Genomic DNA, 24,875 nt, shown 5'->3' with positions numbered 1-24,875 from the left:
CCCCCCCACAAAAAAACTGAAAATCATCAAGTAATGACATAACCATACAAGTTACAAGTAATGAAAAAATAAAAGCAGAAAATTACCTTAAGAAATTTTCCAAGATAGGGAATTACAATTGAGAATGCTGCCAATGAAAGACCCAGAGCTTCTATTCTCTATAGAAACCCAAAAAACAAAAACAAATAAAAAACAAAATTCAAAGGAAAACCCAAGAATTGAAAGAAAGAAAGAAAAGGGTTTGGTGGGTGGGTGGGTGGGTAACTCACAAGCTGTGGCAGAGTGGTAGTAGAAGAATCTGAACCCACGAAATGGTTGAGAATGAGAAGCGAACCAAACCCGTACCCGATCCATCTGGGTAAATAAGACTCGTCCAACCCAGGTATACCTGAAACCCCAACAACAAAAACAATCTTAAGATTAATAATTACAAAGCACATACATTAAAAATACACACACATATTTATAGACAGAGAGAAAGAGACCGAGAGTGAAGCGAAGTACGGAGAGGTTGAGTTGTTGTTGCTGTTGATTTGTGGGAGTTTGAGAATTTTGATTGCGAGCAGAAATTGATGTGGATTTTGAGGTTGTTTTTTTGGCGGGGAATTGGGTCGCATTTTCAACTGAATTAACGGATTAAAACACATTGACACTGCGTTGGTAGACATTTTCTTTCTCTCTCTCTCTCTCTGGGAAATTTTGTTTGTTGTTGTTGTAGCAAGCGCAAGTGATTTTTTTTTTTTTTTTTGGAGGAGCAGCAAGCGCAAATGAATTAGTTAATAATTTAGGCAAATCATGCATTCCATCCGAATGGAGTATAGTTCATAGTCTTAAGGTCTTGGTTCAATCTTCATTTACACCTAAACTACTCAGTGTCTTGAATTTATTTATAAAAAATAATCATTAAGAGCATAGGCTATAAATTGAAATTATCTCTAAAAAAACTTAAAATGCACGATCACAATACAGATACGGACACGGTACAACACAATTACACAAGTAATTTTCAAAAAATTATAACATGAAAACATTGATATAATATGTATACAATGTAAATACAAAGGTACGACACCCTAAATAAATTGTCTGTACTTCCTTAAAAAAAATTATAAAAAAAAAATCTTATGGTTAGTTTTATGAAGTGTTTTCATTTATTTAGCAGAAATTGACGATATTACATGTACCAACGTCACCTATCATTAAGATATAGTTGAAGAAAGAGATTGTTTTGACAATAAGAGCGGAATCAATAATTTATCCTATTAATTATGATTAGATGGTGACAAGGGAAGGGAACCATTATCATTTTGCATTCCTAGATTACATAAAACCCCAACAACCAAAAAACAAATAAAATTGAGGAAGAAGATTCCTAAAATTGAAAAGTTTTCTTAAGTATAATTGAAACTTTTATATTTTGATAGCAGAATGAGAATGCCCATTTAGTGCATGTCGTAAATAAATAAATAAATAAACAAAATTTATCTATAAAATTAGTTGTAGTCTAAGGCTACAATTTAGTCAATAAAATAAATATTACTACATATTTTAAAAATTTAACAATTAAATTGTATGTTCTTTATACTCTTAATACACATGTCAAATTTTGTATCAATCGGATATTATTTATTATATGATTTGTAAAGAAACAATTTGTGGTCCAAACCCAAGATGTATGGGATATTAGCCCAGTGAGCCCAATACAATAAATTTGTAAAGAGTGAGTCAAAGAATTAAGCCCTAATGAATTTAACAACGGCTAATATAGATTTAAAAAATGATCAAGAAAGAACAAATCACGTAGGACTGAATGAATTCACTATTCGATGAGGTAAACCTTGGTATAAATCAATAGAACTTGATTACAAATGTAACTTTGATTGCTACAGTATTCTTTCTCTATTTTTCTGATCTCTCTTCCTTCAAGGGTCTTTTACATTATATATCTCATTTCCGGTAATCCTGGCCCTCCATATGTCAATCGTCCAAGCCACCACTTAAGTGTTCGTCTCATCAGACACCCTTTTTAGCTCCCTATGAGTTACGATAGCCAATGAAGCACTGTTCAGGAATCTTCTTCACATAAATGCAACTAGAAAAATAGTTGCAGTGTATTTAATGCGGAGGTAGCAGCTTTTCCTTAGATATTTTTGGGTTCCCTATCTTCTCGTGTGTTCATGAGACACACTTCTAACACTAGAGCTTCTACGGATGTCATTTTTGTCGTTGGAATACGTCTCTGAGCTATATTTGTCATAGCCGAGGAGGAATTCCTCCTCGGACCGCCTTCTACTCCTTTCTTACTTGTAAGACTCTAAACTGGAATCCCTTATAACTATTTGTTTCGGACATGCCAACGTCCTTGGATGAGGCCCATTGCTCAATGTATAATTTTGGGTCTTTATCCCTACATGATCTATAAGCTTATATCTTATGCATAATTTGAAATTACAAAAGCACAATTTAAACAATTTCTTGATGACATTGCTATTAATCTTTAATTTTCTAGAAATTTTGCAAACATAAAGGATATAAGAAGAAGATGTAATCTAATGGTAAATTTGTCAAATTTCACCTCCAATAAAAATATATTAAATAAGGTTGTAGCTTATTTTGTAACTAAACTTTGTCCAATAAAAATATAATGTTTTTTATTTATTTTTTTTTATAAAATTATACATGGTATCAATAATCAACTGTTTTCATTATGTATATTGTGGCGTGCAAAAAACGAAAGAACAAACTTTAAGACCTAAAGGATGAGTTTGCTATTTACTATCACAATTAATTTCTTTAGAGATGGGAAGTCAAGCCTATTTTAGAATACCCAATACAAAGATCAAGAAGGCTTATGTTATAGAATTAAGAGAGATATGGTATATATTTCATTGATGCTCATTTGAAAGTTAATAAAAAAAAAAACACAAGTGTTGATCCACAAGTCTACTTTGAAGAAGATATTTCAAAACAGATGAACTCTCTTTCTTTCTTTACTCCCTTTTTTCCTCTCCCTCTTCAGATGTTTTATCTTGCTTTATATATCTAACTTAAAATGCATCTGGATTCTACACTCTGAGGGTTGGGATCACACTCCTAGCATTCTTATCCCATCCAGAACATACCAGTAAGCTTTACACTAAAATCTTAGCTATGTCACCATTGTTCATGGCTACTTCCTCATTAATGCGATCAGAGAAGTGGTTGTCTTGTATTTAATGCGGAAGGGATGACTTTTATATCTTTCTTTCTTTATCCTTCTCGCATTTCGTGCCAAATAAGTTTTCTTTCCTTTTGGTGGTCTAGCTCTGTGCCCCTTATACGACTAGTGCTCGTCCTTCCAAGGTCCGAAGTATGTCCTCAGAATTTTCATCAAGTAAGTTGCCCCAATCTCTCTTCAAGTCATGAGATCTCTGCCTTAGATCATTTTATGGATTTTAGCTCATCAGAAATAACCTTGATCGCCTATTTACCTATTTTGGATCCTCGTCCCCCCACATATATTATAGTTGTAGATCCAGGTATTATAGACTTGGAGTTTAAATTAGCAATAGTTCTAAAAAATTAGCCATAGTTATTTTTTTATGTAAAAGAATTAGCCATATTTAATTAGTTTATTGTTTTATAGTTAAAATATAATATATTATTAATGGTCTTCAATAGTTTTGAATAAATTATGAGATTGGTAGTATAATTTTATAATTAACTTCATATTACTATTGTTATAGATACTATCTCTTAGTCCATTATGATTTGATTTAACATTGTTTTGTTATGATTTGTTCACAGGGTAGAGTTAATGTTTTTTTTTTTTTTTTTGGGGGGGGGGGGGTGGGGATGAATATTATATATTGTATAATTCAGATTCGGCTTATGGGTAAAGATATTTTAATATAAGATTTAATCCAATAATTTATTGCAATTTGGTTCTTAAATCCATTGTCCTTTGATCTCTAAGGAGAGATGAGAGTTCAAATATAAATAAAAAAATTTTTGATAGGAAAAAAAAAAAATATATATATATATATATATACACATTTATTTATTTATTTTGTGCAAACAGAAGGTATCTATATGATGTAAAAATAACGTGTAGTACTCAATTTTATTATATTAGTAATTGCATATGATAGGATCAACTATGGCCGGAGGTCGTTTCCTTTTTAACCCAGAGGGTTGACCAAGTTGGTTGGGCTCTTGGTCTCAAAGTGCTTGTACTGGGCTGACTAGAGGGGGGGGGGGACACTGTTCATTTTATAACATTCTGTTCTAGTTTGTTGGGGTTGATATTGAATAAATCTAGCACACCTAATTTCACAACATACAAAGACTATAAGTGGTGGACACTCTTTTTTTTTTTAACTACTCACAATCGACCCCTTCAGCAAGTAGTGAAATTGGGTGTGTCCGTGGTATTGTTGGTTAGTTTGATGGATTGGATTATAATAAGCGTAAATCCCACTTTTCCCCCTTTAAATATGGTGCGATTGCAATGTCCCCCCTTAACTACTGAACTAAGCAATTACCCTCCTAAACTATTGGTAATAAGCACTTCGGCCATTGCTTATAGGATTTACATCAAAAATTTTGAAATTTTTTTTACTTTTCCTTTAAATGTGACGGAAATCCTAACGGCTAGAAGCAATATGCTTATTACCAATAGTTTTGAGGGGAGACTGCAACTGCACTAGAGTCAAGAGGAGAAAGTGCAATCAACCCATTTTTGGATGCTCGGACAAATCGCTTTGACCTGTGCTAACATATTGTGCTTAAATGACTTGTTATAGAGATTTTCATTTAGAGATATGAAGGGCTTAAAACTCTTTTTGGTGTCTATGATACCTGTTAGGGGAGTCCAGACAAATTTGTTAAGGATGAAGGCATGCAGTTGTAGCCTAATTTTCAATTTTCAATTGAATTTGACTTTCTTAAAAAGCTATCTTCCTTAATCTGGAGAAGTCGGATGTGAAGTTTCTCTGAAGATATAAATTCATGGTGTGTTTTACATGCCAACAGTTCCTATCTACTTTGTGCCACCCTGCAATTGTTTGAAATTATTGGCTATATTCGAATGTTTGTAGTCACATGCTCTAGAAAGATTGAAGATTGCCAAAATAATTTAGTTAATGGTTTCATTAGAACATAGATGATGGTATAAACAATGATAATTAATTTATGTTATGGTTAAGACGAGTTAATAACATCTCCAGATTAAAAGAAAAAAAAAAGTATATGAAAAGCAAATAAAATGCCCCCCACTCTATCGGGCAGTGTGAATGTCCAATTCATGCTAAATATTATTGATGGTAATACAACAAAGTGTAATATGTTGAGAGATTGAACCCAAGAATCCACACACATAATAATTCATAATTATAAAATGCCACCATTAGCTCAGTGCAATTGATCCCTACTTAGTACTTAATATATTGGTAAACCTGGTAATGTAAAATTTTTTGCAGGGTGCTAGTCCAGCTGATCAAGCAAGTATCCCTGAAGGCACTGAGCAAATATTTGTCATGTCACAAAATATATCAGATAGTTTGAAGGAGGACCTGGCTTGGGCAACATACATCTTGCTTCGCAATACAAACACCATAGCTGTGGTATATCATCCCATTATCATGTATTACTTTTGTAATCAAACACTTGGAAATGGGCCATGCAAGAGAGGGTGGGGGGTGGGGGGGTGCTATGAATTATGTACCTGTGAAGTTTTGAATGAGAGCTTTGTTTTATTTTATTTTAATTTTTTATGTAGACTAAAATTCATTATAACTATGGATGTTATTTTCAAGTTATCAATCTTTCTGAAGCATTTATTGTTTCATATTTTCAGTTAATTTCAATTCGAGGAGAATTATGTGCACGTGGCTACTGGAACATACCAGAAGAAGTATCAAAAACAAATTTACTTGCTTGGTTTAGAAGACAGATGGAAATGATTGGCCTGGAAAATATAAAGGACACTCTTTATTTTCCTCAGAGCTCAGGTAACCATAATTTGGACAACATTTTATTTATTTGGTAAAGAAAATAATTTAAAATTTGTGACTGGATCTTGTTAATTTGACATGGAAGTAAAAAAAAAAAAAAAAAAAAAAAAATCTATAAATCAGATTATTACAAGGTTATAAAAATTTATCTTCCCCTATGTAGCTACAAACACAAAGGATGAGCAACTTGAATTGTTAAGCACAAAAATATCAATTTACATTTGAATAGAAATTTATAGTTAATGAAAATCTTTATTTGTTCTTCCAAGCTTTAAGATATAGTATATAGTTCCTTTTTCCTCTGAAATTTATTTGGTTGGCAAAATCATTTGCATTCTAATGGTCCTATTTTCACTATTTAAAAGTGTATTGCTTCTCTGTGTAGCTGTTGTTTTCAAATGAAATTTCACTTTTTGGTTATGAGTTTTTCTGTTGGAGATGTCAGCTACCCTTGCTGGTTGGGTCTCATACTGATATTTCCAGAAACGTGGGTATATTCTTACCTGAAATATTGTCCCACTTCAATTCCCTTCCCCTGCTTACCTACCTAATTGGATTTTCTTGGCATTATCAGGCTCTCTTATAAATTCTTGCTAGGAGAAAATATAGCTTCTTTTATCATTTATGCATATAAGACACACTACACGTGCCCACAAGAGGTCTTTTGGATGTGTTCTTTTCTCAATTTTGAAAAAGAACTAGAACTGAGATTAGAAGGAGATTGATCTGTTATCTTCAATCCTTCAACCAAATCCGTGCTCTTTATCATTATTAGGTGCAGCAATCCCCTTGTGTTACTTGAAGATATAGTTATTGTTTATCATGTACTTTTATTCCCATTGCTTTTATTTTTTATTTTTAAAGAAGAGACGATAAAGATGATTTTCTGCAGTATGCAGAATATTTATCCTTTTGAACTTTGGAGTGCTAGACCTCTGTTTTAACTTTTAAAAACATAAAACAACATTCCACTCAACACCTAATACAATGTATTACTTGTAAGGTTATAGTGGTTTCCTTTGATTGTTAGTGAGACATAAATGTCATTTCCTTGTCAAGTTGGCGAAAATCAATACAAGATTCTATTTGTATCCATTTTTTATTGAGTAATGCATAAGCAATAGATATCATTTTGGACTGCTGCTATCCAGAGTGCTCAACTTCATTTACATTGTTAATTTACAACAATAAAGTTGGTCGTATTTAGCTGTGGTTCTTTAAACTCTTTCCTGTAGTTTTTTTTGGGGTGATATGAAGGTTTGATTTATATTTTCAGATTCTGTACTTTGGGAGATGTTACCCAAGGGGACTCGTTCTCTCCTGGTAGAACCAGTGCTACAAGTTCCAAACTCTGGTGCCAATCAGATGGAAAAGATTGAGGGGTTTGTCTTGTTGGCTTCAGGCATGAGCTATGCATATAGTGATAAAGATAGAGCCTGGATAGGAGCTCTTGCAAACAAATTTGGAGGTAAGAACTTGTCTGTGGATTTGTAAGAAATTCTGAACAAGTTATGGATGTGTTATATCAACATAAAGTTCTATTTGAAAGATTTTCTTTCTTATTACTGTGTGCATGCCTTTGTCATGACTGGTTACGCAGGTGCAGTCTGAAAATGGCTATTGGTTTTTTAGTTTAATCCAGCATTGGCAGATTGGCTAGCTTGGGCCTCTTTTTTTATTTCACACAGAAACATTAGAAGGTAAGCAACTGTGCACGACTTGCTTAAGAAGAGAGCCAAATACCATAATCACTATCTATTTTTAATGTTTGTCAGCATCAAAAGAGTGAGGAAGAAGAGTAAAAAGAAAAATTATCAAAGCATGTATCTGTTTGGTTTGTACGCTACATTGGTGACTAGCTCAGCAATTCCAGAGAAGTCACCAATTATGAAAGGATGTGATTTATATGATAATAGCGGAGTCATCATTCCTTTAAAATCATCAACATTCAAAATTCCAAGAAAGAAGTGTGTAATTTGTTCCTTGAACTATTCATGTCCTTGGAAACCTGGCATTTTGCAGAGATCATGTTGCCAAGAAGCATTAACGCTCTCTTGATTTTTGGTAATCCTGTTAAATGTTGATCTCTCTAAATCTTTCCATCATTTACCCTGGTCATGATAGTCATGATCATACAGAACTGATACCTATGGGATAAATGACCAGATGAAATATGATATTGATGATGTGGCTTTATTTATTTATTTTTTATGAAGTAATAAATTATTATTTATAATGTACTGAGTATCCAGTTTTAGTTGTTCTAGTCCTCACCTAAGAATTCACTCTAATCTGCCAAACTTTCAGAAGCAATCTTGCTGAGAACCCCATAAAAAGTTAAATCTCATCATCTCATATTTGCCATACTTTCCAAAAACATCGTGCTTCTCCATTCATTCAACAACTGATTGATTGATTTTGATTGTTTCTTGTTTTTAATTGCACATGCCTCTAGGAGAAAGAGGTTTTTTCACCTTGGCCAAACCATAATGTTTAATGTTATGGGGATTCTTGATGGAATATCAATTCTAATTGTAAAATTAAATAATTACTTGGACAAAATATTGTTTCCTCAAGACTTTAGTATAATATCATTGTTAATGTATATATTTTTAGATTAGCAGCTCTAACTAATACTAAGTCCTCAAATGCTAAACTTGGCCTTCACATGGGATGTGTGTGAAACTGTGGCTGTATCCCTTAAAAATCATTGAATCTGTTTTTTCCTTATAAATTTTAACTTGTGGTTGACAATTTAATTAGTTATTTTCATTTAATTATCCAGTTCAATATGTATTATCTATGCTGGAAAGGATTATAGTAAGATCCATAATGGTGAAACATATTATATAGTCTTGATCAAACTTATCTATGCTCTAGTGTCTGGATGATCTAAGCAGGTCCAATGTAATGGGATCTTCTTCAGGTTCTGTAATGGAAGAAGATACAAGTGATGTGTTATGACCTAAAATATTATATTTCCATTTCTTTACTTGGATAGGGAGCAAGGGTTAGAGTGAATGCATTATTTATTTTATTTTATTTTTTCAATTGTTTTAAACTGTAATAGATGAGAATGCATTGGCGATGGTTATTGCTCAAGAGAGGAAATTTTCTCCTAAATTCTATTGCTAAAGCTGAAATTAGTTGCAATGAAGTACAAATAGTCTTGGGACTTCTATAGCTGGTTGGTTAAAGTAACTCTTGCAAGATTTTGGTCATTATTCTAGTCCCTTGAACTGAAAGTAATCATTTGGAGTGAAGTAACAGATAAATTGCCAGAAGTATCTGCTTTGATTATGTTGACTATGTGATATCTGAGAAAAGACTTAACAATCTTTGCATGAAAATTGGCCTTCATTCATCATGTTGTATTCCAATTGAATACCACAAAACTTTAATGTCTCTCATATGTTCAGTTAATTACAACTCATTAAAAGAAAAGAAAAGGATTTTTCCCTCTTTGCTGTTTCTCTTATCTGACCTTCCTCTTTCAAATCTTTGTTTGCAGGATGATATGGTATGGATCTTTTGATTAACACCCAGGTTAAGGTTCCGGATTTTGGAGATAGAAGAAGTGGTGTTCTACAAAAATTTCTCCAAGCCATACACCAGATTCTGCAAGAATAATGAAGAAGGGAAGGACTATTCTTACTTTGGAGATGGACAAAAGCAGAATGCTTGAAGAAAATAAAAGATAAAATGGCATTTGATTGGTTACCTTAAGGCGCACGACCTTTCTAATGGCCAAGATTAGGCCTGGCATGAGACATTGCACATCAGTGATATCATGTTTGAGAGAGTAAATCTGTGGCAAGCAGTATTTAAGGATCAGATTAGCAGGGTAATAAAGGTAAATTGTTCAAGTCCATACTCTCAAAACAAAAACAAAAAAGGAAAACCACAAATGCACCTCTCCTGGGCCAGAGAAGTGGACTGTTGTACTGGAAACCAGTCCTGGAAGGACTAAGCTGTGCACTCGAACCCCATCTTCTCCTAGAACTTGACCCCTTGCCTTACAGGAAAACAGAAAAATAATGTGATTTGTTTTAAATGGGCTTCTGTTAAATGTTTCATACTGATTTGATTCTATAAAATCTAGACATACCATCTTTATGTTAATTTTTCTTTTTCATTTACAAGTTTGCTATAACCTACATACATAAGCCTATATAAGCCTCAAATCCCAGATCCCAATGGTAAGACCTCTTTGTGACTTAGATTCAATCTAGGACCAATTTAGATGAATTCTCTGTTAGGCTTACCAGAACGTCAGTTGAAATATCTTGTCTATTGTAGATCTGGCCAAGATTGGAGAGGTTATTGGCAATCTGGGTGGCATTTGGCGATGGAAGATCCTGGCCATCAAAGACAATTTTAGTATTAAGAGTGCAAGGTATTGTTATCTCCTACTAGAACTTGGATTCAATTGTTAAATATATGATGGCAGAGAGTAAGCAATGCATAGTCTAATTTTTGTCGGGTGGTGTCTGCATCTAGGTATGCTTATTTACAAAAGGAGAATATTTTATGTAACACATAAATGAATAATTAAATGGGAAAAAATAAAAATGGTTGAAGAATGGATTTCAAATGAGGTATATGCACATCATATGCGAATGCTGCAATATAAAATTTTCTTTTCCTGGCATTTGGACTGACATATTAATCAATAAGATTCAAAATGATTAAAATGACCCAGAATAGTAGTTCAACTCATTTTTTCTTGATGCATACACACACCAAGAAATAGGTGACTGTAATGGCATAATGTACCAAATGTTCGATTATTTTCTGGTACTTCATACTTAATATACAAGTTTGTCAGAAGCTGTCTAAAGATCATCATAACCTTTCAAGTATTGTAAATAAAAAGAAAAACAAATTGGAAAAGACAGATGAAAGGATTTGTAAATTGCTATATATTTAAGATGTTCTAAGGAGTGTTTTTGGGTCTATATTTGTTTTCCAAATATGTTTATGTGAAAAATTCTTTTATGAACTTTCTTAAAAATAAACTCTGAAACACTTACATAGATATTCATGGAATCTGAATGACTTTTCTTGACTAGTTAAAATCTTATAAGTAAAATGATCTGTATTACCGCTGGACTTGCCCTTGATTCCACAATTTCAACGTTGTTGTAGTGGAAGGAAGCCGATATTGCTGCTTGTTGGAGAAGTATAGATCCTATGGATAGAGTTGGAGCAACAAGACAACCCTGAGAGCAGCAGAGATTGAAATATTGAATGCCAAAAAGAAGAAGAAATAGTTGAAATGTTTTAAGATGTAAAACTCAAATTGAAAAATCAAGGCCAGTTCAACTGTTATAACCTCTCACCCTGTGCTCACCGTGCTTGCTTTCTCACATAATTTGGACAATGCAGCTACTGTGTCAAGCTTAATTCGAGGCACATAAACCACACTTTTCATCCCAAATGCTGTTGCCTAATAGGATGTAGAAACGAGCCATAGGCAATTAGATTTTGTAATGCTTTATAAGTTCAATTATAAAATACTTCTGTTATGAATCAGATTTTTTTTTTTTAATAAATATTTTTATTTTAAATTAAGGGAGATTTTACGTTTTACCTGTTTCACATTGTCATATACTGTCGAAGGGTCAGTGAAATCAATGACAACTCCTGTTGCTTTTGACTACCAAAATGGAGTATAACTGTATAAGGTTAATTTTACTAAACCCTGAGAGACATAGAGAGGTCATGGTATTACATTACCTGGGATATGGAACCTAATACCATGGTGAGGTCATTTATTATGGGAATTTCTAGAGGCTCTTCCATATCACATACCTACTTAAAGAATGAAAAAAGATCACAAGGGGTTGGGAAAAATTATGAGTTTCATGAATAAAGACCCCCAATAAGCAATCAGCAAATTAGTAAAAGAAAGGAAACCTTCCCAATATCTTCTCCTACTAGATATGAATCCACTGCACCAGCCACCTCCATTCCTCTAGCTTTAGTCACTGCAATTACTGCTGCCCTTCCTATTTCCTTTGCTGCTCCATTTACAATAACCTATACCTCACATGACACAGAGAGAGAGAGAACTCAGTTTCAAATATAATTTTGTATGGAGGAAAAAAAAAAATTGAAAGAGACATTGAAGTGTTACCTTGACATTACTTTGAGAGGGCTGCATTGAGCAAAGGATAGAAGGTCTAGCTTTAGTATTTGGAGAACTCTTGTAGACTGTAGGGTGAAAGTGATAGCTCAAGGTTGCCATGGCTGTTCAAAAGCTCTACTACTTCGAAGCCGAACTGGGTCTTCTTCATAAGAGGATAAGCCTGTTTTCCTAACCATATGCTACTCTTTGTTATTGAGATAAGGTTTATGGGTTTTTATTGGTCAGTTTTTGGAGGGAATTCTATAACCTGACAAGGATGCATGTTTTGTAATTTTTCCTAGCAGCTATGCCAAGTGGCGCATGTGTGGCAAAGGAATCGTGCTAAATTACTCCCATAGAGTTAACAATTTAACAGATTCTCTTAAAAAAAAAAAAAGTAACAAATTAACAATTACTAGCCTGCTGTATCAATAAGAATAATAGTAACTACTATATATATATATATATACATCGATAGTTGAAGGTAGAGGTTTTATCCTGGATATCTATGTTGAAAATGTTAAGAAGTGTCAACTAGTTAAGTTACAAGATTCTTAGAAATACTAGTAGTACATTAGTACACATGTTTGATGCATGGGTTAACTAAAGATTATATACAAATATATACCTGCTATATCAACAATATTAATAAATACCATAGGTCTCAGAACCGGACCGGACCGGGAGGTCGGACCATGAAAACCTGGAACTAGGATGAAAATCGGTTTTTTAAGCATAAAGAATTGGGCATATGTGGCAATTCTGTGAACCCCTAAAACCGAAGTTCACGAACCGGTGGCAAGAACCGTGTAGTCCAACCCCTTAGCAATTTTTTTTTTTAATAAAAACAACTTAACACAATTTTATTCTACTTAATTAAATTATCTATCTCTTTCAAGAAATAAAAAAAAAATTATAATTAAAATCCTTCAAAGATATTCAACTTTACTTCAAAAATTAATCATAAATTTTAATGTTTTCATGGTTATTATTCTATTTTATTAACTTTCTTATTTAATTATTAAATATATGCTTGAAAATCATTAAATTTCCCTCACATATATAGATATATTATTCAATTTTGCTAGTTTTATAAATTTAATATCTACGTTTAGGCTTTAATTAATTATTAAATTAATTATGACGTCATCACGGTTCGACCTTGGTTCGACCTCAAAAAGTTTGAACCTCTCTTTTTTACGGTTCAATGAACGATCTGGGTCTGAAAACCTTGATAAATACTAGTATAGTACTTTTTTTTTTTTTAATTGATATATCAATAGTTTTTTTTTTTTTTTTTTTTGGGGTGGGAATTGAATCCTGAATGTCTTCGTTGGAAATACCAAGATGTGGCAACTAGTTGAATTATAAGGTTCTTGCATCTTGGCAATACTAGCATTACATTAATACACATGTTTGATGCATGGGTTAACTAAAGAACATATATAAAAAATCATTAATATCAAATTTAAGTAATAAAAGAAAAAATTAGAATAAAAGAAAAAATATATTCTTAAGTTACATAAAGAAAACGCATAATGTGAAAACATATTCCAAATTTTACCTAATTATTAAAATAATTTAAAATAAGTAACGTACCTTTTTAAAGTTCTCGAAATTTTTAATAATAAAATTCCTAATTTTTAAATTTGTTGGAACTTCAATAATAGAGTTTCACATAGAACAAATGATTTTAATATAATTTAATGCACTTATTATAATAAACCACATGATTAGAGTTTGTTGCATAATGTGTAACACTTATGTTACACATGATATTGGATGAGACCCAATTTTTATTGGATTAAATTAAATATGATATTTTGAAAAATACTAAATCCATGAATTGGATGAGAACAAACAAAAAGAGTGTCCAGTTTTGTATCCTGCAATTAGCACTTCTTTGACGTTGTTTGACAGCAAGGAATTAAATTACTTGGGTAATTAACTTAGCACCATATTTGGTAACAACTGACAAGGCGGGAAAGGAAAGGAAATAGAAAAGGGAAGTGAGAGAAAAATAAATACTTTTCCATATGTTTGTTTGAATGAAGAGAGGAAAGGAAAGGGAAAAAAGAGAGAACAAGTGGAGAATATCATAAGTGAGTTTCTTATTACAATAGCTTTGCAACAAGAATATAATTTTAAGTCCATATCTCTTTATATTGGTTATGAATGAACTTACTAGACGGTTTGAAGATGAAGTTCCTTATTGTATATTCTTTTCTAGATGATATAGTTCTAGTAAATGAAACTAGACATGAAGTTAACTCCAAGTTGAAAAACTAGAGGCTTAAAGGGTAAGTAACTCTAAAATAAAGTACATGTCGTGTAACTTTAATAAAAGAAGAAATAAAGATTATATAGTAGTGAGATTTGACCGTTAAAAGGCATTGGGGAGTTAGCATTTTAATATTTTGGATCAATAATTTCAGTGTGAAGAGGAAAAAAAATTGTGAATTATTGAATAAGAGTAAGGTGGATGAAGCAGACATATGCATTAGAAGTATTGTGTGATTGTAGAATATCTATTAAGTTCAAGAAACAAAAGTTTTATAAGATTGTTATAAGATTAGCTATACTATATTGTATAAAAAAATTCTCCTCTTCCCGTGTTTGTATTAAAATACTTAATATTCTCAAAAGAAAAAACTGTGGGTTAATCCCACATCAGAAAATGAGTATAAGTTAAAGAAGTTTAAAGTTTGTGTTGTGTATCTAAGAGTTAGGTCATTTTGGATATATATCATTGTCAGTTTTTTCAAAACATTCTTCCCTCTCTCCATGTATGTTCATAAAAGAGAAAGGTTTTGTTACATACAAGTATGTAGCAATTACTGCATACAAGGTTATGTGGCAGCAAAAAAATGGGACTCTTTGGGACCACCTGATCATGTGTATTACATATAACTCTTAGACATATGTTTTTTTCTTTTTGCTGTCGCATAACCTTGTATGCAGTAAAACTTTTTTTCTTTATAAAATCAGTGCAACTAAAATGAGAATGTTAAATGGGTAAGTGAGGCAATATAGGAGTGATTCATATCGAGAAAAAGATAGGAAAGAGTCGTTTGATATAATATGATCATCCAAAAAAAAAAGTAATTGATGCACAAGCAGGTAAAAGTATTTTAATTCAAACATAAGTCCAAAAAGGTAAAAAATGGAGGTCCCATGGACAGCTATTCCGTACCATTACTTTTCTGTTTCCTATTAACTAAACAATGGATTTCATTTATTTTCTTTGTTACCCATTTCCTTGCCTTCTACTATCCTACAAACCAAACAAGATGTTACTATGTTAGTCCAGAATGTAGCCAACCAAAAGTAAATAATAATGAAAATGTGGGTAACTTGGTATAGAGGATTACAAAATGAATGATGATCAGATGATGCCCTATCATGAATAGATAGTAATTAAATGAAGGGTCGAAGTCCTTGACAGATAAGCAATAGTAATCCTGATCAAGCTGGAGACTTGTGGGATTGACTTAGACCTGGTTTTGTTAATCAAGGGTTAAGCAAGCTCCACACCCGCATGCAGAATAGTCAGTAATTAATGTTGACTTGTACTTCCCCATATACACCTAAAAACAAAGCACCTACCTTATAAATTAAATACACTGTTACCTCTGATTGACTTTAGGGCAAGAGAATATGATTAGGTTAGAAAATTATGTATAACATTAAAAATTAAATAACAACAGATAACTCTTTTTATTAGTCGACATTCCATGTTTTGGTGGCAAATTGAAGAGTTTAAAAGCTTTAAAAAAAAGCCACACCACCGACCAGTAAGGTGACTGGTGTGGAGCCATCTAATCCAATTATTGTAACTAGGTTTCAAGGAAAAGAAAAAGAAAATTCATAAATTCGTTCTATTGGCTCTGCACCTTATAAAGCTGGTCAAAATTCTAACATAAAACAATTCCTTAACAGGAATCTTATGGTGTTCATTAACATGATCCTATTATTATTATTAGGAAAAATAATTAAGTAACTAGGTTGACCATTCTAGGTTCTACTTGTTATTATTTCTTAATTTTAGTGGGAGTATTAGGGTAACCATGTGAGGTAAGACTTTGTGGGAATTAAAATCCTCAAAAAAAAAAAAAAAATCTAATTAGCTAACTAAGTGGTGGAATTCTTAAAATTTTCAACAATTGATAATTAATGAATGGTTGATATTCTATCATATCATCAACATTTTAAAATAAATATTGATGATTTAATCAAATTTGAGTCATTCATTGCTGAAGCATGAATGGTTAAGATTTTAAAAAAGTCAAGAGATAGGGTTATCCTAATGAGTCCCTAACTAACTCCCTTTATATATATCAATCAATTCCGATATTGAACGGTACTTTAGTGATTAGACTATATAGTTAGAATGGGATAACTTTTGGATTACAAATTAATCATGATGTTTTGAAGTATTCAAATCCAACGGCTAGGATTAGAGTTCAAGATACGACAAACAAAGACAGCTCGTTCTTCTTCATCAATTTGACACTGAGCTTGAGTGACACGTATAAGATTACTGGGACAATGAAGTTGGGTCAATCCATAATCAATTGCAATCTAGATTCTAGAGAGAAACAAATACGAATAATCAAATTGTTGAAATAGAGAACCAACCCACTTAATTCTAAAACGGGCCCAAAAAAGTACTGCATGAACTATGAACAGAGACACCAAGCCAATTTCCACCACAATCATAAAATCATTTCCAATACCACATTACGCTAAAATGATATCTATAAAATTTTCAAAAATAATGACACATACACAAACAAAATCAAAGTATATAATTTAAATAATTAAAAAAAAAACCCTTTAATTTTTAACTCTTCTACTAATGAATAATGATAGTAGATGAACGAACGTGTAAGAAATCAAATCCTTTTTACTTCAATCTAACTCAATTGTAGTACGCAGTAACTATCATCAGAAAGAAAGTAAAAAAATTGAATCAATATGGTAAATTTTTTTTTCAGCAATAAGGTAGTGAGATTTAAGACTTTAAATGTCCTATACCTTTCAATAACTTTCTCTGATTATTGAACAAACAAAACAATGTTACGATAACTTAGAAAATGACTAAAATTTCTATAGCTGATTGATTGTATATTGGACAACTCACACTGCGTCAAACTCAAGCCAAAATATGTAAATTGCAAACCATATTGTAATTAAATTTATGCAACCATATATAATGTTTTAAATCAGGCTATCGAGATTTGACTTTTGAGACATTAAATAATACTGCAAATTGCGAATTAACCATATATGCAAACTTGCCCACGGAGGAAGCATTTTTATTAGCCCATGCAGCATCCACAGGTGGTGCTCCATCATTTTCATGGGTCCTAGAGAGCCCAACTAATGCAGGAGTCTCATATTAGGCAGTTCACTTTCAAAGTTTCAACCCCCCAAAAAAAACTCTAAAAAAAATAATTGTATTTATTTGATTGGAAAAGTTAAAGCATAGCTTTCTTAAATATTAGTAATAATTGTTATTTTATTGGCTGCCTAGATTGAATCCAAAAGAGAAACCAAAAAAAAAAAACTCTGGAACTTTAAAAGAAAAAGAAAATCGAATTTTTTATGGCAGCACATGTTTTTTAAGGTGAAGAAAATTCTGATTCTACCGACAGTCTAACTAATTAAACAAAATATTTGTGGGTATAGCTCACAAATCCATTGTTTTGCATGATACACAATTAATATTGAATGTTGGTTCACCTATCACTCTTGTTAAATAATGTTCCTTTTTCCTTACCGTTTTGTTTAGACTTCTGAGTTGTTGGATTCTCATTTTCAAGTTGTTTTTTGCTTATTATTTCATTGTATTTCGTTAGAAGTAACTATAATAAAAGAAGTTCCACCATCTCAAAGTCATAGACTCATAATAGATCCATTCATGACCCTTGAAATAAAGTGGATCTAAAAGTTTTCGATTGGTCTAAATTGTTCTATTTTCTTTTGTGAAATGGAACTTTGAAGGGGCCAACTAGGGTTTTTTTTTTTTTTTTTTTTTTTTTGCTGTGATTGAAGGGCATGCAACCATGGTTTCATTTTTTTTGCTGTGATTGAAGCTGAAGGGCAACCGGGGTTCTTTTTTTTTGCTGTGATTGAAGGGCAACTAGTACAAAAGTTCCACGTTCAATCAAATGGTATCATTATTCGAGGCTGGACTTTGGTTCCAATTCAAAAGGAGAATTGCACCAAATTAACCTAGCTAGCTAGGCTCTGCCTTTGGGATTACGAGAAATCCTCATGTTTGTTTTGCCATAATATGCGTACGGGTTATACGATGATAGTCACTTCTAATTTGAAGGGTCAATTAATGATGGTTTAGCGGGTACATGTACAGTAGTATTAAGACACAATGATAAATAATTATTAAAAGTGAGACAAATCGCCTAGCTCTATTTGTAGTGTGCTCAAAGAAATGCTTGAGGTCGAGAAGGCCGATCACCTCAGCAAAATCTTTGCAATACATCCCCCACCAACTAAGGATTGCTCCATCATACCCTTTTAGGGTCCCATATTTGACCATTGGCTTTCTAATTTTTCTTTTGGAACTGATATAAAATATTATTCTATCAAAAAAAGAAATTGAGAAAAAAATATAATACTACCACGCACGGTCATCATCATCAAATCATACGTCTTTATTGGCTCAGAACAAGTCAAAATAATTTTTTTTCTCTTTCCTTCTATAATTGGTTGCTCAAATCATCTTCTTGAAAATGTGAGGGAGGTATCATTATTGATTACGAATGTTGCTAACAGAACTTCATTATATTTTATAACATCTCTAATCTGTGAACAGATGCCTGAGGTTCTGACTTGAATTTCAATTTCTTAAGTAGTGATGAAAGTGATTTACGGGTGATTAACAACATAATATTCCAATAACCTGGTGTGTGTGTGGGGGACGGAGAGGACTGCACATAATCAAGGGAATAATCGAATACTCGAAGAGGTCTAGATACTATATATATATATATATATACAAGCTCAATTACCTAATGAATATGAGAAATGTTATATCCACAATATTTTCACAACAAATCTTATAAGTTGTTATTAATGGCAAAAAAGTAATTTTAATTATAAGTTCAAATTAGAACCAGTAACAACTTATCACCTAGGATTTATTGCAAAAATGTTACAGTTATAATTCTTCTCAATAAATATAGAGCAAAAAGTTGGGAACTAGAAAACCCAAGTGAAAATTTTCATTTTTTAAGTTTTATTAACTACTTTTTTGGGGTGGTTTTCTCATTTAATTCTTATTTTTGTGGTTAAGTTACCAATTTAGTCCTCTAACTATTGGACATGGTTCAATTTGGTCTCTCAACTATTAATTGTGTCAATCTAGTTCCTCAACTTTTAAAATCAAATCATCAAAAGCCTATTAACTCAATGAGAAATGATATGTCTACAACATTTTTATAACAAATCCTAAATGGCAGGTTGTTACTGGTTGTTATTGTTGGAACAAAAAAGTAATCTTAGTGTTAGTTTCAAATTTGAACCAATAACAACTAACCACCTGTGATTTGTTGTAAAATTATTGTAGACGTAGCATCTCTCTAACTCAATTGATATGTCTTGATGTTTCCAATGGAGATATCCATCTATAATTCAATAATTAATAGTTAAAATTGACTTGATTTTAAAATTTTACACCTTCCACATTAGTCCTTTAATGTATGTTTTGCCACATTTATTAATTTTGTTAAATTTTAAATAAAGATTAGATCTAACGATGAAATTAACTCGACTTCGAAAGTTTTTTTTTTTTTTTTTGAGAATGCTTTCTATTGACAGCATTCTCAAAAAAAACTCGACTTCGAAAGTTGAAGTACTAAATTGACACAATTATTAATTAAAGGACTAGATCAATAATTTCACCTGTTTTCCTCCACTACCTATAAACCTTTAAACCTTCATACTTTCGGTAAGAACATGATTTGATCTCAAGTTTGTTGTATGCAAATAATTTTTTTACCAAGTGAACACCCATAATTAAAGCATTCAAACTTTATAAAACAACTTTATATGTTTCTCAAATTAAAAAAAAAAAAAAAAAAAAAAAAAAACTTTTATATAAAGTTATAAGGTATCTCTAAATGAGATAGCTAGAGATTATACTCCATAATGCCTAGGTATATTTTTGATGCATTGATGTTTTCTTCAATCCTTAAGGTAATAAAATCTAAGAGTATTGATTGTTTCCTCAATTTCTTATTCATAATTATTAAGACCGATATTATTCTAGCCACCAAAAAAAAAACACGGTCAACGTCCCTCATACAATACGACCCTACTTTTTTATTAGCTAATTACAATATGACCCTACTAGTTTATTAACTAATTACATCATGACCCTACTCATCAAATACAATATGGTTCCTTAGTGATGTTACTTATGACCTTGCTCTTATGTTATTTTATTTTCCTTTTTTTTGGCAGTCATTCTTATAGTATTGCATATCTCATTATAATATATAAAAATGATCATAATTGTGAAATAGAAGTTTTGGAGTTTTCCTATAACTTTATCCTATCAATTTTCAAGTAGAAATGCTATGTCTCCAATTTTTTTATAACAATTTCACAATAAATTTAAGTGGCAAGCTATTATTGATTATTACCTACTTATGGACCAAAAAAAAAAAAAAAAAATTCAATGATGGATCTATATTAAAACTAGTAATAACTTATCACTTAATATTTATTGTGAAATTGTTGTTGAAAATTTTATGTACCTAGTATTAGTCATTTTTAAAATACTCAAGCTTCTTCTTATTTGCATTTAAATTTTAAAAAATATGAAAAATAAATAAATTAAAAACTTAATTATCATGCATGCTTTATGTTGATTAAAGAAGTGTAATATTAAATAAATTCTAATTAAATGAAGTTTATCTTTTCTCAAAATTCTCTAATTTATTTTTTATTGATATAAATTATATATAAAAGTTTTCATACATTACACCAATTAAGGATTTTGAAACAAACATTAAAAAAAAAAAAAACATATTTCATTAAAAAAATAAAAGAAAAAGGAAAAAACATTAAAATAATGGCCTTGTTGCATTGCCAATGTCACGTGCCTCTAGATTTTGGCCACAGCCCCCACAGAAATTCCACAAAACCACTGGCAAGCAAAGCATCAACCTGTTTGCTAACTTTATGTATTCCAAATGGTCGGTACCTTGTCCCCATTCAAAAATGCCTCCACACCAAACACTCAAACTCTTATATAAATATTACCATAAAAAAAAAAATACAAAAAAAAATTAATACAAAAATATTCAAATTATTTTTAAAAAAATAATTACAATTTTCTTTTAAGAGTTTTAACATATAGTGTCTACTTTTGATAATAATTTTTTATCATTAAACCAAGTCATCAATCAGTTTTTTGTGTAAGCGGAGATTGAATATCAGATCTTTTATTCAACTATTAGAGATTTTATTAATTAAGTTAACTGAAACCCACTCCAAAAATAATGCATTAAATTAATATAATTTCACCAATATTTTTAATTTTAAATAATAAAATCCAAATTAAACAAACCCCAATACAACAACGGAACAACCATAGTAGGTTGCACCGTCTACATCGAGCTACGTATACAGGGAATATAGACCTCCTTACACGATTCCCACGTGGGAAGAGTTCAATCCTCGGCCGACAATTTGCCACGTGTACTTAAAGCTCTGATCTATTTTTGGCATTGGGAACGGATCTTTGGGGCATGCCCTATTCAAATCCGTGAAGTCTACGCATACTCGCCACTTCCCACTCTTCTTCTTCACCACCACGGTATTTGCCAGCCATTCGGGATAAAAACCTCTTTGATAGCCCCGGCCACTTTGAGTTTCGCCACTTCGTCTCTTACTGCATCAGCATGCTCCTTGGATAGGCGCCGAATGGGCTATTTCTTGGGGGTGATCAGTGGATTCACCTTCAAGTGGTGGCATATAAACTCCGGGTCTACCCCTGGGGCTTCGTAGGGATTCCAGGCAAATACATCGAGATTTCGCTTAAGGAACTCTATTAGCTCCTCCTTCTCTTGGAGGGGCAGCTGGGATCCGACTTGAAAGAACCTATCAGGATCATCTCCAATGACCACTCTTGTTAGATCCTCACATCGAGTGGCTTCATCTGGTTCTTCGAAGGGCAATCCCCGAGTCTGTAGTTGCTATAAATCCCTCCCGGGTGCATCCGAGGACTCGGTTGGGGTCTTATGTTGAATGGCAGCTACCAAGCACTGACGAGCAACAGACTGGTCCCCTCGGATCTCGCGTATCTGCCCTCCTGACGGATACTTGACCTTTTGGTGCAAAGTAGAGGGAACAGCCCCCAGTGCGTGAATCCAAGGTCTGCCCACTAGTGCCGTGTAAGGCGAATATGCATCCACAACTATGAAATCTAACTCTACCACCTCGGCGCCAGACTGCACTGATAGGCGTATCCGGCCTTTCGGAACGACAGGCCTTCCTTCAAAGCTCAAGAGAGGGGAATCGTACGGCGTCAAGTCCTGGGGCTTTAGGCCTAGTCCTTTGTAGAGGTCTGGGTACATTACCTCCACGGCACTGCCTTGGTCCACCATCACCCTCTTTACATCGTACCCTCCTATCCTAAGGGTGATAACTAGTGCATCATCATGGGGTTGGATGGTGCCAATCATGTCCTCGTCCGAGAAGCCCATGACCAACGGGGCACCAGACTTAGTTCCCTTAGGTCCTCGGCCTGACTCGCTTACGGGTGGTCGACCTACTGTCATAACCTTCAATGGCCAGGATCCTGTTCTTCCTGGCGCGGCGAGGACGACGTTTATAGTCCCTAGCGGCGGCTTTGGGAGTTCATCTCTGCGTGGCCCTGACCCCGTCCGCCCTCGGCCACTGGAGGGGTGCAGGAGGTGTTTCAATTTACCATCGCGGACCAACTGGTCCAGGTGATCCCACAGACTCCTACAATCCTCCGTGGTATGCCCATGGTCTTGATGGTACTGGCAGTAGAGATTATGGTTGCGTTTCTCGGGGTTTCCTATCATCTTGTTCGGCCACCTGAAGAACGATTCGTTCTTGATCTTTTCCAGGACCTGGTGTACTGGCTCTTTGAACACAGTGTTGACCGATTGAGGATTCGTCGATCCTGATTGCCCGGCAAAATCTCTTCGCGGTTTATTATAATTGTAGCGGTCCGACCGCGAATCCCTCCTCTCCTGAGAGATAACCTTGTCCTTTCCCTTGCCCTGCTGCTGATCTTCTTCAACCCTCTTATACTTCTCTATGCGGTCCATTAGCTGACGCACGTTTGCGACTGGTTTGCCAGATAGGGATGCCCTCAAACCGTGATCAGTAGGGAGGCCGAGCTTGAATGTGCTGAGGGCCATTGCATCATTGTTACCTTCCACCTCATTGAACATCTCCCAGTACCTATCTGAATATGCCTTCAAGGATTCACCTTCCTGCATGAACAAGGATAGCAGGGAAGAGACGGGTCTGGCTGCTCTTCGGCATGTGACAAAACGGGAGCAGAATGCCTGAGTGAGCTCTTTAAAGGAGTTGATGAAGCCTGCCTTCAAGCCGTCAAACCACCTCATAGCCACAGGCCCCAGACTGGAAGGGAAAACCTTGCACATCAGGGCTTCTCTCTGGCGAAGACAGCCATCCTTTGGTTAAAATGACTCACATGCTCCACGGGGTCAGTCTTACCATTATAGATGGTAAACGTTGGCTGGTTGAAACGCCGAGGGAGTCTAGCCTCCTCTATCCTACGCGTGAAGGCGACTTAGATATCTGGTTCAGAGCTCTATTCATGGCATCGTTCTCCATGTCCTCGTGTGATGGACTTCTACGTTGTCTCTTGCGATGGATTCCTCCTCACAAGTGTAGGACTCGCTGGCTGGTGTTTTGGATTTGTGCTGATAAGAGACATCTTGCTCATCATCAAGATCATCCTCAGAGTATGAGGAAGCCCGTTTCCTCTTTGCATGGCGCAGCTCTCTCTTTAGTTTTTCTATTTCCAGTTGCAAGTCGCGGTTCTTCTTTGCATGGGACATGTGACTTCCGCTCTGCGATTGGCCCTGGCTAAGGCGCACTGTGTGTACGCTACCCTCACGATTTTGTCTCCTCTCTAGGTTGGCGAAATGGTCCACGTGTTGGGATGCCCTGGATTCTGCTTGCTGTTCACCTTGTCCTGTCATCATCAACTGTTGTTTTCACTCTTGCACAAGCTCTCCCCACAGACGGCGCCAATTGTGGGTCAGTTTTTGCAGCCCAAGTCCAAAAAGGTATGGGTCCTTGGCCCACCGAGCCCAAAACAATAAATTTTGTAGAGAGTGGGTGAAAGAGCTAGACTAATAATGAAAATAACAATATCAAACAGCGATGCAAATGGGAAGATTTGGATTAATGTGCTCTCGGACTAATATGAATACTCCGTCCGAAGAGATGTTTTTCATTGATCATATAAGGTTACAATTCCTGGGGCTACAACCATCTCATATATCCTTTTCCTCTCCTATTTTTCGATCCCCCTCTATCAGAGGTACCCTTCCCTTATATAGCATTGCCTTCTTACATCTCCTCCGTCCACTTGTTCATCATCCAGGCACCCACTTGAGTACATGTCCCATCACCCCACTTTTAGCCTTATGTGAGTGGCGGTAGCTGAGAAAGCACTGTTCAGGGGTCCTATCCACATAAATGCGGCCAGGAAG

General features: G+C 33.9%; 3 protein-coding genes and 1 long non-coding RNA gene across 8 annotated transcripts; 1 reads left to right on the top strand and 3 right to left on the bottom strand.

Moving 5' to 3' along the window:
• Window positions 1–79: 79 nt before the first annotated feature.
• On the bottom strand, window positions 80–954 carry LOC136061385 (uncharacterized). The gene is made up of 3 exons (XR_010624446.1): window positions 486–954; window positions 270–388; window positions 80–158 (listed from the first exon to the last, which is right to left on the bottom strand). It is a non-coding gene; the product is annotated as an uncharacterized LOC136061385 (long non-coding RNA).
• A 4,340-nt stretch (window positions 955–5,294) lies between these two features.
• LOC112033776 (protein COFACTOR ASSEMBLY OF COMPLEX C SUBUNIT B CCB2, chloroplastic) lies at window positions 5,295–11,583 on the top strand. Of its 2 annotated transcripts, XM_065762206.1 has the most exons (7): window positions 5,307–5,603; window positions 5,837–5,990; window positions 7,270–7,461; window positions 7,594–7,693; window positions 9,505–9,846; window positions 10,293–10,389; window positions 11,142–11,583. In XM_065762206.1, the coding sequence occupies exons 1-4, from the start codon at window positions 5,517–5,519 to the stop codon at window positions 7,602–7,604; spliced, it is 444 nt and encodes a 147-aa protein (XP_065618278.1). In that variant the 5' UTR covers window positions 5,307–5,516; the 3' UTR covers window positions 7,605–7,693; window positions 9,505–9,846; window positions 10,293–10,389; window positions 11,142–11,583. The 2 variants fall into 2 exon arrangements, with proteins under 2 accessions (XP_065618279.1, XP_065618278.1); XM_065762207.1 differs by lacking the exon at window positions 7,594–7,693 and having other exon boundaries at window positions 5,295–5,603.
• Window positions 9,504–12,319, bottom strand: LOC112033757 (dihydrodipicolinate reductase-like protein CRR1, chloroplastic). Of its 4 annotated transcripts, none has more exons than XR_002885280.2 (10): window positions 12,133–12,319; window positions 11,913–12,035; window positions 11,733–11,807; window positions 11,587–11,652; window positions 11,347–11,442; window positions 11,099–11,215; window positions 10,259–10,351; window positions 9,907–10,003; window positions 9,715–9,801; window positions 9,504–9,611 (listed from the first exon to the last, which is right to left on the bottom strand). XR_002885280.2 is itself a non-coding variant. In XM_024066538.2 (10 exons), exons 1-10 carry the CDS (start codon window positions 12,241–12,243, stop codon window positions 9,579–9,581), a joined length of 903 nt encoding a protein of 300 aa, XP_023922306.1. In that variant the 5' UTR covers window positions 12,244–12,319; the 3' UTR covers window positions 9,504–9,578. The 4 variants fall into 4 exon arrangements, 3 of the variants coding, with proteins under 3 accessions (XP_023922306.1, XP_065618275.1, XP_065618276.1); XM_024066538.2 differs by having other exon boundaries at window positions 9,907–10,008; XM_065762203.1 differs by having other exon boundaries at window positions 9,504–9,801; window positions 9,907–10,008.
• A 10,030-nt stretch (window positions 12,320–22,349) lies between these two features.
• Window positions 22,350–23,795, bottom strand: LOC136062734 (uncharacterized). Its single transcript, XM_065762194.1, has one exon. The coding sequence runs from the start codon at window positions 23,793–23,795 to the stop codon at window positions 22,350–22,352; it is 1,446 nt and encodes a 481-aa protein (XP_065618266.1).
• Between the last annotated feature and the right edge of the window lie 1,080 nt (window positions 23,796–24,875).

The sequence above is a fragment of the Quercus suber genome, unplaced genomic scaffold (assembly GCF_002906115.3).
Source record: "Quercus suber isolate HL8 unplaced genomic scaffold, Cork oak 2.0 scaffold_447, whole genome shotgun sequence".
In the NCBI taxonomy this organism is placed as follows: domain Eukaryota; kingdom Viridiplantae; phylum Streptophyta; class Magnoliopsida; order Fagales; family Fagaceae; genus Quercus; species Quercus suber.
Note: the sequence above shows the minus strand (reverse complement) of the source record. Positions and strands in the feature narration are given on the sequence as shown.

Excerpts from the sequence above, each read along its gene's own strand:
- LOC112033776 (XM_065762206.1), top strand. The coding sequence starts at position 5,517 with ATGTCACAAAATATATCAGATAGTTTGAAGGAGGACCTGGCTTGGGCA. Across the intron at positions 5,604-5,836 it reads ATACAAACACCATAGCTGTG|TTAATTTCAATTCGAGGAGA; the intron begins GTATATCATCCC and ends TCATATTTTCAG. Across the intron at positions 5,991-7,269 it reads TTATTTTCCTCAGAGCTCAG|ATTCTGTACTTTGGGAGATG; the intron begins GTAACCATAATT and ends TTATATTTTCAG.
- LOC112033757 (XM_065762203.1), bottom strand. The coding sequence starts at position 12,243 with ATGGCAACCTTGAGCTATCACTTTCACCCTACAGTCTACAAGAGTTCT. Across the intron at positions 12,036-12,132 it reads CCTCTCAAAGTAATGTCAAG|GTTATTGTAAATGGAGCAGC; the intron begins GTAACACTTCAA and ends TGTGAGGTATAG. Across the intron at positions 9,802-9,906 it reads ACTTCTCTGGCCCAGGAGAG|ATTTACTCTCTCAAACATGA; the intron begins GTGCATTTGTGG and ends TGCTTGCCACAG.
- LOC136062734 (XM_065762194.1), bottom strand. The coding sequence starts at position 23,795 with ATGTGCAAGGTTTTCCCTTCCAGTCTGGGGCCTGTGGCTATGAGGTGG.